This window comes from Crassostrea angulata, chromosome 3 (genome assembly GCF_025612915.1).
Source record: "Crassostrea angulata isolate pt1a10 chromosome 3, ASM2561291v2, whole genome shotgun sequence".
NCBI lineage: Eukaryota > Metazoa > Mollusca > Bivalvia > Ostreida > Ostreidae > Magallana > Magallana angulata.
In genome coordinates this window covers 39,955,933-39,970,912 of record NC_069113.1, presented here as the reverse complement: position 1 = coordinate 39,970,912, position 14,980 = coordinate 39,955,933, and the positions used below count along the sequence as shown (strand labels likewise).

The window sequence follows — 14,980 nt, the reverse complement described above, 5'->3', positions numbered from 1 at the left end:
ATCCAAAGCCTCAACATATCAAAATTATAAACTTAAATGACTTCAGTCCAGGTGAGCTAAAAAGTCTCAAGATAATTTCCACTGGTGTATTTAAAAAAGAAAAGGTCAATATGTTTAGTGAATCTTTATTTTGGATATTCAACAAATTAAACTGTAATCAAGAAAATGTATGTAGAGGTGTATGTGCATGTACATGAATAGCCAACAATTATTATTACTGAGAGAGTTAATCTGTATAAAATATTTGAAGAAAAACGCTTTATGAATTTCAAATTTAGACAAGATAATGATTATGTTACCTGCACAAGTTCATTAGTTTTCTTGTTTTAAAACTTTTTAATAAGTAATTCTGATTCATGTACGGTATATGAACATCCTCTGCATACTTGACAACAATAAAATTGCACCATCAACATATAAAATCTTTGCATAGTTCCAATATCAAAACTGACGAGAGTAAATAATATTTGTGTACAGGAAAATAAAATATTAAACACAAATCAACATAAAATCTGAACAGTCAACAAGAAACAGAATATCTTATTTACCATCAAATTAAATTCCCCGTCTTTTTGTACATTGACTACAAATAAAACTTACAGTATACCGATACTTTAATGAACTAGACATTTTAAAGTAAAGCGATCAAGTGTGACCAACCTTGCTTCTATATGCTCATTTGTCTTTGCTATGACTTGCAATGAAAGAGGTAAAAATATGACCGACCCTCTGTTTGTCCATTGCAAATGACTGTATTGACAGGAAAGCTGCATACAACTAAACACATCTAAATATTACAGCATTCGTTTACGCCCACGATCATAAAAGCTATAAACCATGTAAAGAGAGTACCGTTACTCAGAAGCTTCGAAACATTAAGTGTGTTGGATAAAACAAATAGTCCGCAATCATGACAACCCACCATTTACACACAAACACACAGTCACATGTATCACATGAAAGACTTCCTGGATTTCATTTCTTTCCAAAGTTCTTATCAAACTTTTGTGTCCTTTATAATACCATATTCATCAGCTCTGTCTAAAATTGAACAAAATAATGGCGACTCGATCTGGAAATAGAAATAGAATGAAAATGTAAGTTTGCAGTTTCACAGTCTGCTGAATTCTGATATATTCATTCTTCAAAACAAAACAAAAACTACTAGTGGTTTGTTCTAAATTGCACTCTATTTATAAAACAAATTTGACTTACTCCCATGATGTATTCACATGTTTTAGGCTCAATGAGATATATAGATACAGAATGTGGTGATGCATTATTTTCTACACATCTGAAAAAAGAAAATCCTCGTAATAAAATTTCTTATCTTACTAGTGCATGTTCTTTAAATATTATCAAATTAGAACAGAAATAACATTTTACAAAATTATTTTTTAAAATCTTCAATGTTCTTTAAAAGTACAAGTAAATAGTGTATTTTCAAATTAATGAAATAATTTTAAAGAGAGAGGATTTCAATAATTGAATGATTAACATATTGTAAAGAGAAGACAATAATTGAATGATTAACATATTGTAAAGAAAAGACAATAATTGAATGATTATAATATTGTAAAGAAAAGACAATAATTGGATGATTAACATATTGTAAAGAAAAGACAATAATTGAATGATTAACATATTGTAAAGAAAAGACAATAATTGAATAATTAACATATTGTAAAGAAAAGACAATAATTGAATGATTAACATATTGTAAAGAAAAGACAATAATTGAATGATTATAATATTGTAAAGAAAAGACAATAATTGGATGATTAACATATTGTAAAGAAAAGACAATAATTGAATGATTAACATATTGTAAAGAAAAGACAATAATTGAATAATTAACATATTGTAAAGAAAAGACAATAATTGAATAATTAACATATTGTAAAGAAAAGACAATAATTGAATGATTAACATATTGTAAAGAAAAGACAATAATTGAATGATTAACACATTGTAGAGAGAAGACCACTTACTTTAATCTAACTTCTGCTATTCGTGTTTTCCCTGTGAGCTCACACTGGTCACCATCAGTATACAGAAAAGACAGGGATCTAGTTGTAAAGCAAATTACACCATGTATCAGCACATTTAAAATTTAGTACTGAAAACATCTTACCGGTAATATACAGACCTATACAATCCTTGTAAAACAAGCATTATTTCTTAATTATAGTCAATATAACCCAGGGTTGTCTCTAAGACCCGGGAGGCGGGGAATTTCCCCACCCAAAGTGACGTTATTACACGGCTATTATTGCATTTCAAACACAATCTAGCTATAAGCTAGACCCCCAGAACCCCTTCTACTTTTTTATTTCTCCCTTCTACTTCAATTTTTAGAGACAACTTTGATAACCAAAGAATAAATACACATATAAATGTATCTGTAGGACAATACTTCTATATGAAGCCGGAAGATTTGAAAAGTTCCTTACTTCCTTTTGCCTTTTTCTTTAGGCATCTTTGAAGGATTTTTTGACACCCATTCTAAATGTTTCTTCTCATTCCATTGTCCAAGGTAAATAACTGTTCTCCCCTCTGGATCCTGTTTAAATAAAATAGCCATTATAGACTTCATTTATCTTGATTTAAACAAACTACATTTTATTTTGCAAAATTCAGGTTTGATAAAATACCCCACCTATATTGTAAAGAATAAAACCAGTCTTTTATGTTAAGTATACAGTAGATCTTGCATAAAAAGTTTTAAAAATCTGCCATTTTTTATCCACATGTCTTTATGGTAAATACCAAGTCCCTTTTGTTGTTTCAGTATTTATGAGAAGATCTTCCTCTATTCCTATTTAACCCCCAACCACCCCCTCCCCTCATGATCTAACTTTTCTCCAGGGAATGATGGTTTGATCAAACTTAGATGTGCACAACCTGTGCTTTTACAGAAGTTTCAGTTTTTTGGGCTGATTGGTAATCAAGAAGATTTTTAAAGATTTTTCTCTATATCTTCATGTGTATAAATTTGACATTCCCCCATTGTGGCCCCATCCTACCCCCAGGGACCATGTTTTGAAACTCCCAGGGACCATGATTTCAACAAACTTATTCTACACTACCTGGGAATGCTTCTACACAAATTTTGAACTTTTCTGGCCAAATGGTTTTTTGAGAAGATTTTAAAAAGATTTTTTTCATATATTACTATGTTTTGAAACTCCCAGGGACCATGATTTGAACAAACTTATTCTACACTTTCTGAGAATGCTTCCACACCAATTTGAGTTTTCCTTGCCAAATGGTTTTTTTGAGAAAAAAATTTAAAAATACCAACAAATTTTCAATAATTCTAAATTATCTCCCATTTAAAGAGGGTGCGGCCCTTTATTTGAACAAACTTGAATCCCATTCACTTAGTGATGGTTTATGCCAAGTTTATTTGAAATCAGCCCAGTGGTTCTGGTGACGAAGATGAAAATGTGCAGATTTTTGACAATGACAACAACAACGATAGACAAGGGACAAATCTTTATCAGAAAAGCTCACTTGATCCTTTGGCTTAGGTGAGCTAAAAATGAATACATTAAAATGTGCACATTAAATTATGAATTCAAAACTTACATCATGAAACTGTCTTGCATACTTTCCAAAACAAAACTCATGTTTCCACCAACCTGTTCCCTAAAAAGAAACAACAGAGATTTATACATGTAGATATACATGTAGCTTTGATTTGCAGCAAAGAAAACTGGACACAGTGTAAAGAAAATTAACTTTTGAAAATTATCTCCTTTTTCAAATACATTGTATACGATGTATCAATGTGATTTCTAGTAAAATGCTTTAAACTTGAAAATATTCATAGCTGAAATTTAAAGGGATATCCCCCTTTTTAAATTTCAGCTATAAATAATTTCAAGTACATTGTAACTGTAAAGGGATTTAAATCTCTTCCTTGGCAACACATATACCAGGTAAATGTCCTAAACCAAGAAAAACAAGAGAAAAGCTGCCAATGTGACAGCAAACCAGCTTTTCATTTGTATGAACAGTATCCATAATCCATTTGTGAACCCTGAATTGATGAACACTACTTATTCAGAGAATTGGGGTACTCTATATGCAATATTTTGTTCAACAGCTGGTATTTTATTTATTAATTATCAAATATTTTAATTCAAGTAATATGCACATCACTAACATATGTGCAAGTAATTCGCAAATCAGTAACTTCCTAACTTGCAAACTGTAGGATGAGTTATCCGTTCAATTGGGGTACCCTATATGCAATGTTATGCAAAAAAAGTTAAATAGCTGGTATTTTTTTCATAAATTATCAAAAATCAAAATCCAAGAAATATGCACATCTCTAATATAAGAACAACTGATATACAAAACAATTACTTCCTAACTTGAAACTGTAGGAGGAGTTATCTGTACAATAAGTGTACCCTTTTGGCAACCGCCTGCCCGCCCGCCTAATTGCTTGCCATTTTCATCAAAATGATTTCAATAACAGGATTTTTCCTTTGGAAAACCAAGTTTAAAACCCACAGTTAGCATGGTAATCACTCACTCCTTGCAGACAGTGGTCCCCTGACAAGAAGTCCCTTAGCACCTGGTTGTCTGTAGTGGAAGACAGGGTGGTGTCCACTGGTTTTGGAGGAGGAGGCTCTTTCCTTGTGGGCGGGATTTTTGGAACGGCCTCCTCCTCCTCTTCTTCTTCTTCCTCTTCTTCTTCTGCAATGTCCTCATTTAGATTTATTTTTACCTGTTAATCAAAATCATGATCATGACAGTATCTTATCACGTTAATGAATATAGTCATGGCATTCTGTGATATTTTTACCTGAATAAAAAATATCTCCTCAAAACTAGAGCTGATCAGCTGCAAATCATGAGGGATGTATAGTTATACATTGATGTGTATCCATATTTTCTAGCCAAAGGTTTCAAAACATTATATTCCCTAAACAGTGTCTTTAAAAAACCTTTGACTTTATATAAAGATGATGTGTATCATGCTAACTTTTAAAGATTCTGGATCACTTACAGTGTAAGATTTGGCATAAGGGTGTTTTTGGAAGTCACTGTCTAGATCCCTCGGCCGAGCAGGTGAGCCATCCATAGCATGACAAGCTATTTTAGAGACAGGAGGATTCTTTGGTCTACAAACAAAGTTGGGTTTTTTGTTTTTTTCAAAATGAGGGCATTTTAATTAAGCAAATTTCTTATTGTTACACATTTAATTTTTCTTTAAACATGAAAAAAACAACCCCAATCAATTTCTGATGTTTTAAAAATTTAATTGAGGTTCAGGATTTAATAAAATAAGAAAAAGCAGGAATATAAAAGAATTCTCAAATTAAGCAAGATAAAAAAAAAAGGTACACTTACTTGAACTTTGGATTTTCACACAATACAGATGTTAGCACCAACACTTCATATTCACAGGTTGACGTTTCTTTCAGCTCGTATATTTCCCCACGCCCGTCAGGCTGACAGATGTACAGAATTCGGACTTGTCGGGGTTGCTTATTCAGGTCACACTCTGTTCCTTGGGTCATGTTTACTTCATAGTAGGGCAACTCAATATCATCTATCCGTTTACTTTTGATCTAAAATAATTGATTAGGGCCATAGTCAAGTTATTTTATTTTTAAACACATGGAAAATCCTTTTTATCAATTTATGTGCACTTCTCAAATTTTTCTTATTTCATTAAAAGTTTTTTTTACCGGTAATTCAAAATGTCTTACTTCCTGAGGTTTCAATTTTTCCTCCAACTCCTTCATTAAATCTAGGGGACAAATGCAGATATTACATGTACATGTTTAAAACTGTTTACCGGTAATTAGTCAACCCATTATAACTGAGGTACATCAGAGACATAAATAACAGAGGTTGGCAACTGATTGAAATCTCGCCAAATCCTGCCGTCCCTATTGTAAAGTGTTCCCAGTTTAAATCAGTATATCTTTCTAATAAACAAATATATTGAAATAAAAACAGCTATTAAATCCTAGTAGCAAAAAAATCATAGTATTATATTTTCATGAGTTTGTCTTATAAACATTATATTAATTTATTAATATGTAGTTCTTAAAGTAAAACACGCTAATGGCGGAGTAGCCAATCTCTGTTATTTACGTCTCTGTGTACATGTACATTAGTTGTATTGAAATCTATGAACTAAATTTTAGAAAATAGCATGCTTTTTTAATATGAACTAGAGGTACTGTGAGTAAGCTCACAATTGATACCCCCACTAAGAAAAAATCATGTATTCTGAAAACTCATGTATTTTTTCTATTATAGAAAATATTTGATGAATCTATTTCACCATCCATTTTTTATAAATAACAACTGCTCTTTTTTTTAAAACTTTTAATGCTAAAATGAGTACACAAACAAATTTCTATTCTTTAAATTCCATTTTATTTCAAGTTAACTGTTAATGCATGAGGACATTTGCATCCTTAAGTTTAACAAACATGACTCGAATCAAACAAAATTCCACATGTCAAGCAGCCATTTAATATAAACATTTTGAATTATTGGTATACTGAGCCTGATTTTTTTCCAGAATTTTTTATTTTTTCCCCCACACATTTTTTGTCCCAAAAAAAAAATACATCGGGGCTGGCCATTTTCAGCAAGAAGGGGATGAGAATCTAAGTAATAATTTTATGTGACCTGAGACAAGCAAGTCTTTTTGTCAAATTTTAGCTTCTAATTATTTCCATTAATACAAGACATGACACAGACAGGAATTAAGCATTTTTTAAACAATGACCTTGAACTTCCCCAATTGACCTTGGGTCAAGGTCATGACACACCATTAGGTTATTAGCAATATTTATGTGAATTAAGAACTTCCAATATTTGTCCATAAGAAATATATGGATCAGACATGAATTTTGCATTTTTCTGCCAATGACCTTGACCAAATAACCTTGGGTCATGGTCATGACACACCCTTAGGTCAGAAGCAATCTTTGTGTGAAGTAAGAATATTCAATGCTTCTCCATAAGAAAGATATGGATCGGACAAGAAGATTGCACTTTTTCTGCCAGTGACCATGACCTTGCCCAAATGACTTTGGGTCAAGGTCATTATATACCCTTAGGTCAGAAGCAATCTTAGTGTGAAGTAAGAACTTCCATTGTTTCTCCATAAGAAAGATATGGACCAGACACAAATTTTGCAATTTTTCTACCAGTGACCTTGCCCAAATGACTTTGGTTCAAGGTCATGATACACCCTTAGGTCAGATGCAATCTTTGTGTGAAGTAAGAGTTTCCAATGTTTCTCAATAAGAAAGATATATACCAGACACAAATTTTGCACTTTTTCTGCCAGTTAACTTGACCTTGCCGGAATGACCTTGAGTCAAGGTCATGACACAGTCAATCTTTGTGTGAAGTAAGAACTTCCAATGTTTCTCCAAAAGAAAGATGTTGACCGGACACAAATTTTGCAATTTTTCTGCCAGTGACCTTGACCTTGCCCAAATGACTTTGGTTCAAGGTCATGACACGCCCTTTGGTCATATGCAATCTTTGGGTGAAGTAAGAACTTCCAATGTTTCTCCATAAGAAAGATATGGACCGGACACAAATTTGGACAGACAGACAGAGGGATGGACAAGGTGATTCCCTTATAACCACCCAAACTTTGTTTGCGGGGGTATTAAAATAAGGTACCGTAGTTCTTGGTTAAATTGACATTTCCTAAATTAGTAGCAAATTCAAAAATAATTTTACCTTGTCCTTTTGTAGGCTTATATTGTCCAAAATAGCCAAGATAATATTCTTGTCCTTTTGGCTTTTTCTGAAGAAAAAAAACCAAAAAGTAAAATAAAGCCAAAAAAATAAAGGTAAATACATTAGGTAATAAGAAATTGATACTGTCAAATATATACAGTCAATATGACTCCCAGTTTTCAGTTGTCATTTATCCTTGTTTAAATATATTACAATTCAAGTTATACACATGAGATACAAATTTGAATCAAACATACTTTCCCAAAGGGTGTAGCTTTTTTATGTTTTTTTTTTAATGAGGCTTTTTTACCATACATGTGTATTCCCTTTAATCAAGATATATCTTTATATGCAGATTGCTTGAACTTACAGCACTCATTTCTTTCTCTTCATGATACTGTCTTAAATACCTCCCATGGCATAGCTCATATGTCCAGTAGCTCTCAATCTAGTAAAGAAACAACAATTGCTTATTTTTGGATATTGAAAGTCCTATGACATGAAAAGATCAAGAATTTATGTTAAATGACATCTATTTCACTCAAGTTTTGATTTTGCCTTACTCATTAAAAATGGAGAAATGTCTAATGGCTATATCCCAAAAAGCCATATGGCTGTATACAAAAATACATGAGAAATGCCAAGAAGGTACATGTACAAACAAGAGGCCCATGGGCCACATCGCTCACCTGAACAGCAGTTCCTTGTAACATTACATTTCGAAGCATATGCTTTTTCTGTTTTAAACATTGAACCCCTTTCTGGGGACCCAGTTATGGTCCGAGGTTTATGGTTGGCTTGAACAACATAAACAGTAACAAAGGAATGAAAATGTGTAGCACTGCGGTAGGACCGCACGTACACAACCTGAAAAACTGAACGTAGCAGAGTTCCACTTCAAGAGAAATAACTCTCAGACTGTACAGAACATCAAGAAAGATAACTCTTGGTTCCACTACATTAGAGTTTACACAATTTGAGGATCCTTGCATAATAATCTCACAAACTGTAGCATTATAGTTCTCGAGAAAAACTTTTTAAAAACATTTTCAATATATCTTTCTATGTTAAACTTTGAACCCCTCTTGGGGCCACAGTATTAGTCCAGGGCTAAAGTTTTAATTATTTGGAATCTACATTATTTAAGGATGCTTGCATAGTTATCTCACAAGCTGAAGCATTATAGTTCCCTAGAAAAAGATTTTTCAACATTTTCCCTCTATATTTCTATGCTAAACTTTGAACACCTCTTGGGGCCCCAGTATTAGATTGAGGTCACAGCTTTTATAATTTCGAATCTACACTATTTGAGGGTGCTTACGTAGTTATCTGACAAATTGATGCATTGTAGTTCTCGAAAAGAAGATTTTTAAACATTTTCCATATATACCGGTACTTCTACATTTAACTTTAAACCCATCTTGGGTCCCTAGTATTAGTCCAGGGGTCACTATTTTAAAACTGTCGAACCTTCATTATCCAAGGTTGTATGCATGATAGTAATCTCACAAATTGAGGCATTGTAGTTCTCGAGAAGAAGATATTCTAACGTTACCTTTATATTTCTATAATAAACTTTGACCCCATCTTGGGGCCCCAGTATTGGTCCGGGGGTCACGATTTTACCAATTAGGAATCTACATGAGCGAAGGCATAGAAATTCCACAAACTAAAACATTGTAGTTCTTGAGAAGAAAATTTTTAAACTTTTCCTTTATGTTTTTTAAAATGTTTAAATTTTGAACCCCTCTTGGTGCCCATCAATTGTCCGGGAGTTACAATTTTTTGAATCTACATTATTTAAGGATGTACATGTATGCATAGTAATATCCCAAACAGTTGCACTATAGTTCTTGAGAAGAAGATTTTTAAACATTTTCCTATATATGTTAAAATCTAAACCCCTACTGGGGGCCCACTTTTTATTCAGGGGTCACAATTTTTACAATCTTCACTATATATACAACCGTTTGTGTATGTATTGGCATTTTTGGTGAAGTGGTTTTTGAGAAGAAAATTTTTAAACATTTTTCATATGTAGTTCTATGTTAAACTTTGAACCCCGCCTGGGGCTGCAGTTTTGATTTGAGGGTCACGATTTCTACAATTTAGAATCTTCATTATACATACAAGCTTTTGTGTAAATATTGGCATTTCTGGTGCAGTGGTTCTTGAGAAGAAGATTTTTTAAACATTTTCCTAAGGTATATCTATGTTAAACTTTGAACCCCGCCTGGGGCCCCAGTTTTGGTCCGAGGGTCACGATTGTTACAATTTAGAATCTTCACTATATATACAAGCTTTTGTGTAAATATTGGCATTTCTGGTGCAGTGGTTCTTGAGAAGAAGATTTTTTAAACATTTTCCTAAGGTATATCTATGTTAAATTTGAACCCCGCCTGGGGCCCCAGTTTTGGTCCGAGGGTCACGATTTTTACAATTTAGAATCTTCACTATGTATACAAGCTTATGTGTAAATATTGGCATTTCTGGTGCAGTGGTTCTTGAGAAGAAGATTTTTTAAACATTTTCCTATGTATTTCTATGTTAAACTTTGAACCCCGCCTGGGGCCCCCGTTTTGGTCCGAGGGTCACGATTTTTACAATTTAGAATCTTCACTATATATACAAGTTTTTGTGTAAATATTGGCATTTCTGGTGCAGTGGTTCTTGAGAAGAAGATTTTTAAAACATTTTCCTATGTATTTCTATGTTAAACTTTGAACCCCGCCTGGGGCCCCAGTTTTGGTCCGAGGGTCACGATTTTTACAATTTAGAATCTTCACTATATATAAAAGCTTTTGTGTAAATATTGGCGTTTCTGGTGCAGTGGTTCTTGAGAAGAAGATTTTTAAAGACATGCACCCTATACTTACTGTTTCGCAATTATCTCCCTTTTGAAAAGGGCTGTGCCCTTTATTTTTACAATTTATAACCCCCTTTCCATAAGGATGCTTTGTACCAAATTTGGTTAAATTTGGCCCAGTGGTTTTTGAGAAGAAGTTGAAAATGTGAAAAGTTTACAGACGGACGGACAGACAGACAGACGGACGGACGGACGACGGACAACGGGTGATTAGAAAAGCTCACTTGAACCTTCGGTTCAGGTGAGCTAAAAAACATGTACCAGTAATACAACATGGTTTAAAATCTAAAAATAATTCAAAAATGATTACAGAAGGTAAATTCATTGGATGTGAAAATCGTCATTTGATTAAGACATGAATTATACGTAGGACGTCATTATGCATTATTTACTGTTTACAACATTTTTCATCAAATTGGCATTTAATAAAACAGATTTTAATTGTTATCAAGTAATAGAAGGTTTTACCCGATATGAACAGGAGTTTTGTTGGAACAATTTGTCCATCAATGCATCTGGGCTAGGCCCTTCATACTTTCTTCTCAATTCCTGTATGTGGAGGAAAAGGGATTAAGTTTTGTACACAGTACTTGATACAAGATTCATCACCATTCACCCCTCTCAGCAAATCATTATATTTTCGCTTAATTCTCCCTCGCTGTTTGAACCAGCAATCCAATTAAGAATTGGTCAAATTTTTAATGATCAATTAAATTTCTTTTTCCAAGTTTAAAATTGGGTGATACATGCATTGATGATTACATGATCTGGGGTTCACCCTGGCTTCACATGAATTCTGATGCATGCAACAATGGACATATGTACTCATCGTCGGATACCCACAGGTGATCGCGTCTTTTACTTATCAGTAAGTAAAAGATTTGATCACCCGTGGGTATCCGACGATGATATGTACTATACTTTAAAATAAAATAGATGTTTTTTACACACCTCATCTCTTGAATCCGGATTCTCTGGTAAAACACACGTGTACTTTTCATTAGACACTGTTTTCATCACAATTACATTGTCTCCTGGCTTTAATAAAAAAAAATGTACAAATTGTCAATATTATTATTATGAAGTGCAGTATTAAATTTAAAAAAATTTAATTTTTGATTTGGTTATTTTTTAAAATAAATCTGCATTAAATCACATCAAATGTAACAACTTTTTATCTATAAGCCGATAGTTTGTCAGATTGATCCCCAAGAAGGTTTGGATATACTGAGAGCTAGATAAATCTCTGTAACACTAGGGTTGCAAAAAACTTGTTAACCAAAAGTTGTTACAATTCATCTATTTTAAGGTAAGGTTTGCGGTTACAGGGAGATAACTCACACATTTTCATTGTGACGTAACACCAACTACCCTTTATTTCAGTTATGACGTAAAAATTTATATGACGTCATAATTGATTTCAGTTTTTTTTTTTATTTCGCGGTTTTTTTTAGCTTCAATGAAAAAATAAGAGGACACAAGCATTTTATCAATTTCCATGAAAACGAAATCTGCATCATATGGTTTTGAATAGTGTTTTAGAAACATCAGATTACACATATTCTAAGATACGTTTTTCCTGAAATCTGTGGACTTGGAAAGGTTTCAAATAGGATGTTTTCGTTTTCATAATAGTAGTCCAAAATTAAGACTTTTGTTGCATTTTATTCTATTTTTAGATAGTTCATCAGAAATTAATAAACGTGAATCATGATATTGATAGTGATATTATTTTCGAACATTTTAAGCATAAATAACCCCCATAATAGTCACTTATAAAATGTACATATTTTCACGAAATTGTTTACATTTCATCAAAATCAAAATTGGAAATCATGAACTTTGACCTTTTGTAGTTATAAAACGGGATGGGCATAATTCATTTGAATTTCATGAGAAAAAAAACTTTAGTATAGTGAACAAAATGGTATGTAACTTTGGTACAACCTCTAAAAAATGAAAGCCGCAAACCTGACCTTAATCAGTCTAGACGGGACTCCCAAAACGGAGTTAACTCCCAAAACGGAGTCTTTGGCTCCATCATGCATTGCGGTAAAATGGCGTTTCTAATGTAAACAACGTATGAGTTATGCCCCTTAGTTCTAAATAAATCTCTAAAATTGGCCAAAAACACGACAAAAATTAATTTTAAACTTTCAAAAACATTTCTGAACGTTTATTTGTCATACTTATGTCAAAAGTTCATAACTGTTTACTTGTATTACGTAAGATTAATTTTTAAAATGAAAAATTCACCCACATCTTCGATCGCGCATAACTATAACTTTTTAGAAATAAATTAAATGCTTGGATATGATTATTTATCATTGTTTGTTGAAATATAGTCTCATTTACATCATTTTCAGGCTTAATTACTTAATTATCTTTAATAATTATGCATTTAATACGGTTAACTAACATCGGAAACGCCGCGAGCGATTATAATTGTTTTGATGATAATTACCTGTTTAATTTAAAGAGTAATTGTATCTAGAATGACAATTTGTTTAATTTTCTAGGTTTTTAAACTACCAATTCTATTTTTTCAAAACAAATAAGACGTTTTTAATCATCGCTAGAGCAGCCAGTTTTTGTTAGTAGTCGGGGCCCTTTTCGTTTATGCACCTATCAATTTGTGTGTTTGGTGACTTTAAATTGTAACACAATACGAAGAAAGTACAATTTAATGCAATTTACCTTTTAGTTACGATAAAATTCCATGAAAAACACAAAAATATCACTTTTTAAGCATCGTCCAAACATCCAACTTCGGAGATAAATAACTTTCTTAAGTGCAAATAAACACCTATTTCGTGCAAATACGATCGATAGTAAATTATATCCTGGGTCTTTTAAAACATGTTAGAAGTCTGCCAACACATGCAGCACTTTGCAAGATGATTTCTCGTGGACCCCATGTTTTCATCGAAAAATCGCCATTTTTTGTAAAGTGCGCATGCGTAGACTCCCAAAACGGAGTCCAAAATACTTGCAGAAATTCACTTCCGTTGACTCCGTTTTGGGAGTCCGTCTAGACTGTTAATGCAGATTGGACACATTTTTGACAAAATAATTTATACTGGTGTGCTACTAATTCTCACCAAGTACCATTTCTCGACATTTTTACATCATTTTTCATGTATAATTTTATGTGTTGATAAAATGACGTAACAATGTATTGTCGAGAAATGGTCTCCCATTTGGGGCAATTTATCCCAAACCGGCTATTTTATCCAATTTGGCAGATTGGTCCCAACATGCTCAAAATTTATAGCTGCTAGGTGTGATATGAGTTTGAGAGTTTGAAGCTAGCCGCAGGGGATCAACATGACCAACATCGCCTTTCTAAGTGTCTTCTTTTATTAAAAAAAAAAAAAAAACCATCTACCGGCTTTTGCTTATTACCTTTGATCTTCTGGGTAGATTCAAGATTGCATTAACTTACATTAAACGACTTGAACAGTACGTGTATAGTGACTACCACATGCATTTCAATGAAATATCAATTTAAAGAAAGACCGTGAAGCAACCCAAAATCTTTCAACTAAAATGTATGCTTACCACTACTTTATCGAGTTCGCTAGATCCAACCCAATCAATTGAATGAAGATCCTGATCCATGAAGGGGTTGAATGCATAAGTTAACAGTGTTCCACAGACACTGTAACATATGTGGTAAACGAACAAATACTTCATGTTTTACAGAAGCTGTCTAAAATGCATTTCATATATCCCTGAAACAAAATAGCAAGATTTGTTGTTTTTGGTCTCGAAAGATTTGACGTTTACAGTAAGGAGGACGCCATATAGTAGTCTCGGACAAAAATAACGAAAACGTATGCAATTTTGATTCGTCAAAAATAAAAATTAAATTTTGTAAAAAGGAAAATATGCTAGAAGTTCCAGATATAAGTGATTTATTATAAGTATAAACATATGTTTGATTATATTTTTTCTTGCAAATGTTGGTTGATTTATGTATCGCGGCAAATTTCCACCGGGCGGATCCAAGAATTACTATTCGCCGGCAACGGCCAGCTTGGTTTGGAAATATAAGAGATTTTAAAGATGAAATGCACCTTGAAATTCAAAAAAAAATATGTATGCATAAAATTACCATGAATCAATGTGAGTTTGTCATCTTTGCTAGCCAAGGGTTTTCGCGGTCCACTACCATAAATCAATGAGTTTGCTGGATGTGAACTTTTCTTTAAAGATTTATTTCTCAGATGAATACAAAACATATGTACCTATAATCTGTGATGTATATAAGGTTTAGTAAAAATGATGCCTATAAGGTTATAATTATCGGGTGCCATTTTCACAGTACTATTTTTTAAGTATTTACTGATCATAGGATTTTTTTTATATATATCA

The 14,980-nt window shown here is 32.8% G+C and overlaps 1 protein-coding gene across 1 annotated transcript; it reads right to left on the bottom strand.

Annotated features, from left to right (window-relative positions):
* Nucleotides 1-109: 109 nt before the first annotated feature.
* Nucleotides 110-14,423, bottom strand: LOC128176009 (endoplasmic reticulum lectin 1-like). The gene is made up of 14 exons (XM_052841976.1): nucleotides 14,165-14,423; nucleotides 11,555-11,641; nucleotides 11,072-11,152; nucleotides 8,108-8,185; nucleotides 7,738-7,804; nucleotides 5,730-5,770; nucleotides 5,368-5,588; nucleotides 5,024-5,138; nucleotides 4,547-4,741; nucleotides 3,592-3,651; nucleotides 2,454-2,563; nucleotides 1,992-2,069; nucleotides 1,216-1,294; nucleotides 110-1,072 (listed from the first exon to the last, which is right to left on the bottom strand). Exons 1-14 carry the CDS (start codon nucleotides 14,297-14,299, stop codon nucleotides 998-1,000), a joined length of 1,422 nt encoding a protein of 473 aa, XP_052697936.1. The 5' UTR covers nucleotides 14,300-14,423; the 3' UTR covers nucleotides 110-997.
* Nucleotides 14,424-14,980: the final 557 nt, after the last annotated feature.

Coding starts and splice junctions, on each gene's coding strand:
- LOC128176009 (XM_052841976.1), bottom strand. CDS start 14,299: ATGAAGTATTTGTTCGTTTACCACATATGTTACAGTGTCTGTGGAACA. Junction 7,805..8,107: donor AAGAGAAAGAAATGAGTGCT/GTAAGTTCAAGC, acceptor TTTTTTCTTCAG/AAAAAGCCAAAAGGACAAGA. Junction 1,295..1,991: donor ATAGCAGAAGTTAGATTAAA/GTAAGTGGTCTT, acceptor TTCTTTTTTCAG/ATGTGTAGAAAATAATGCAT.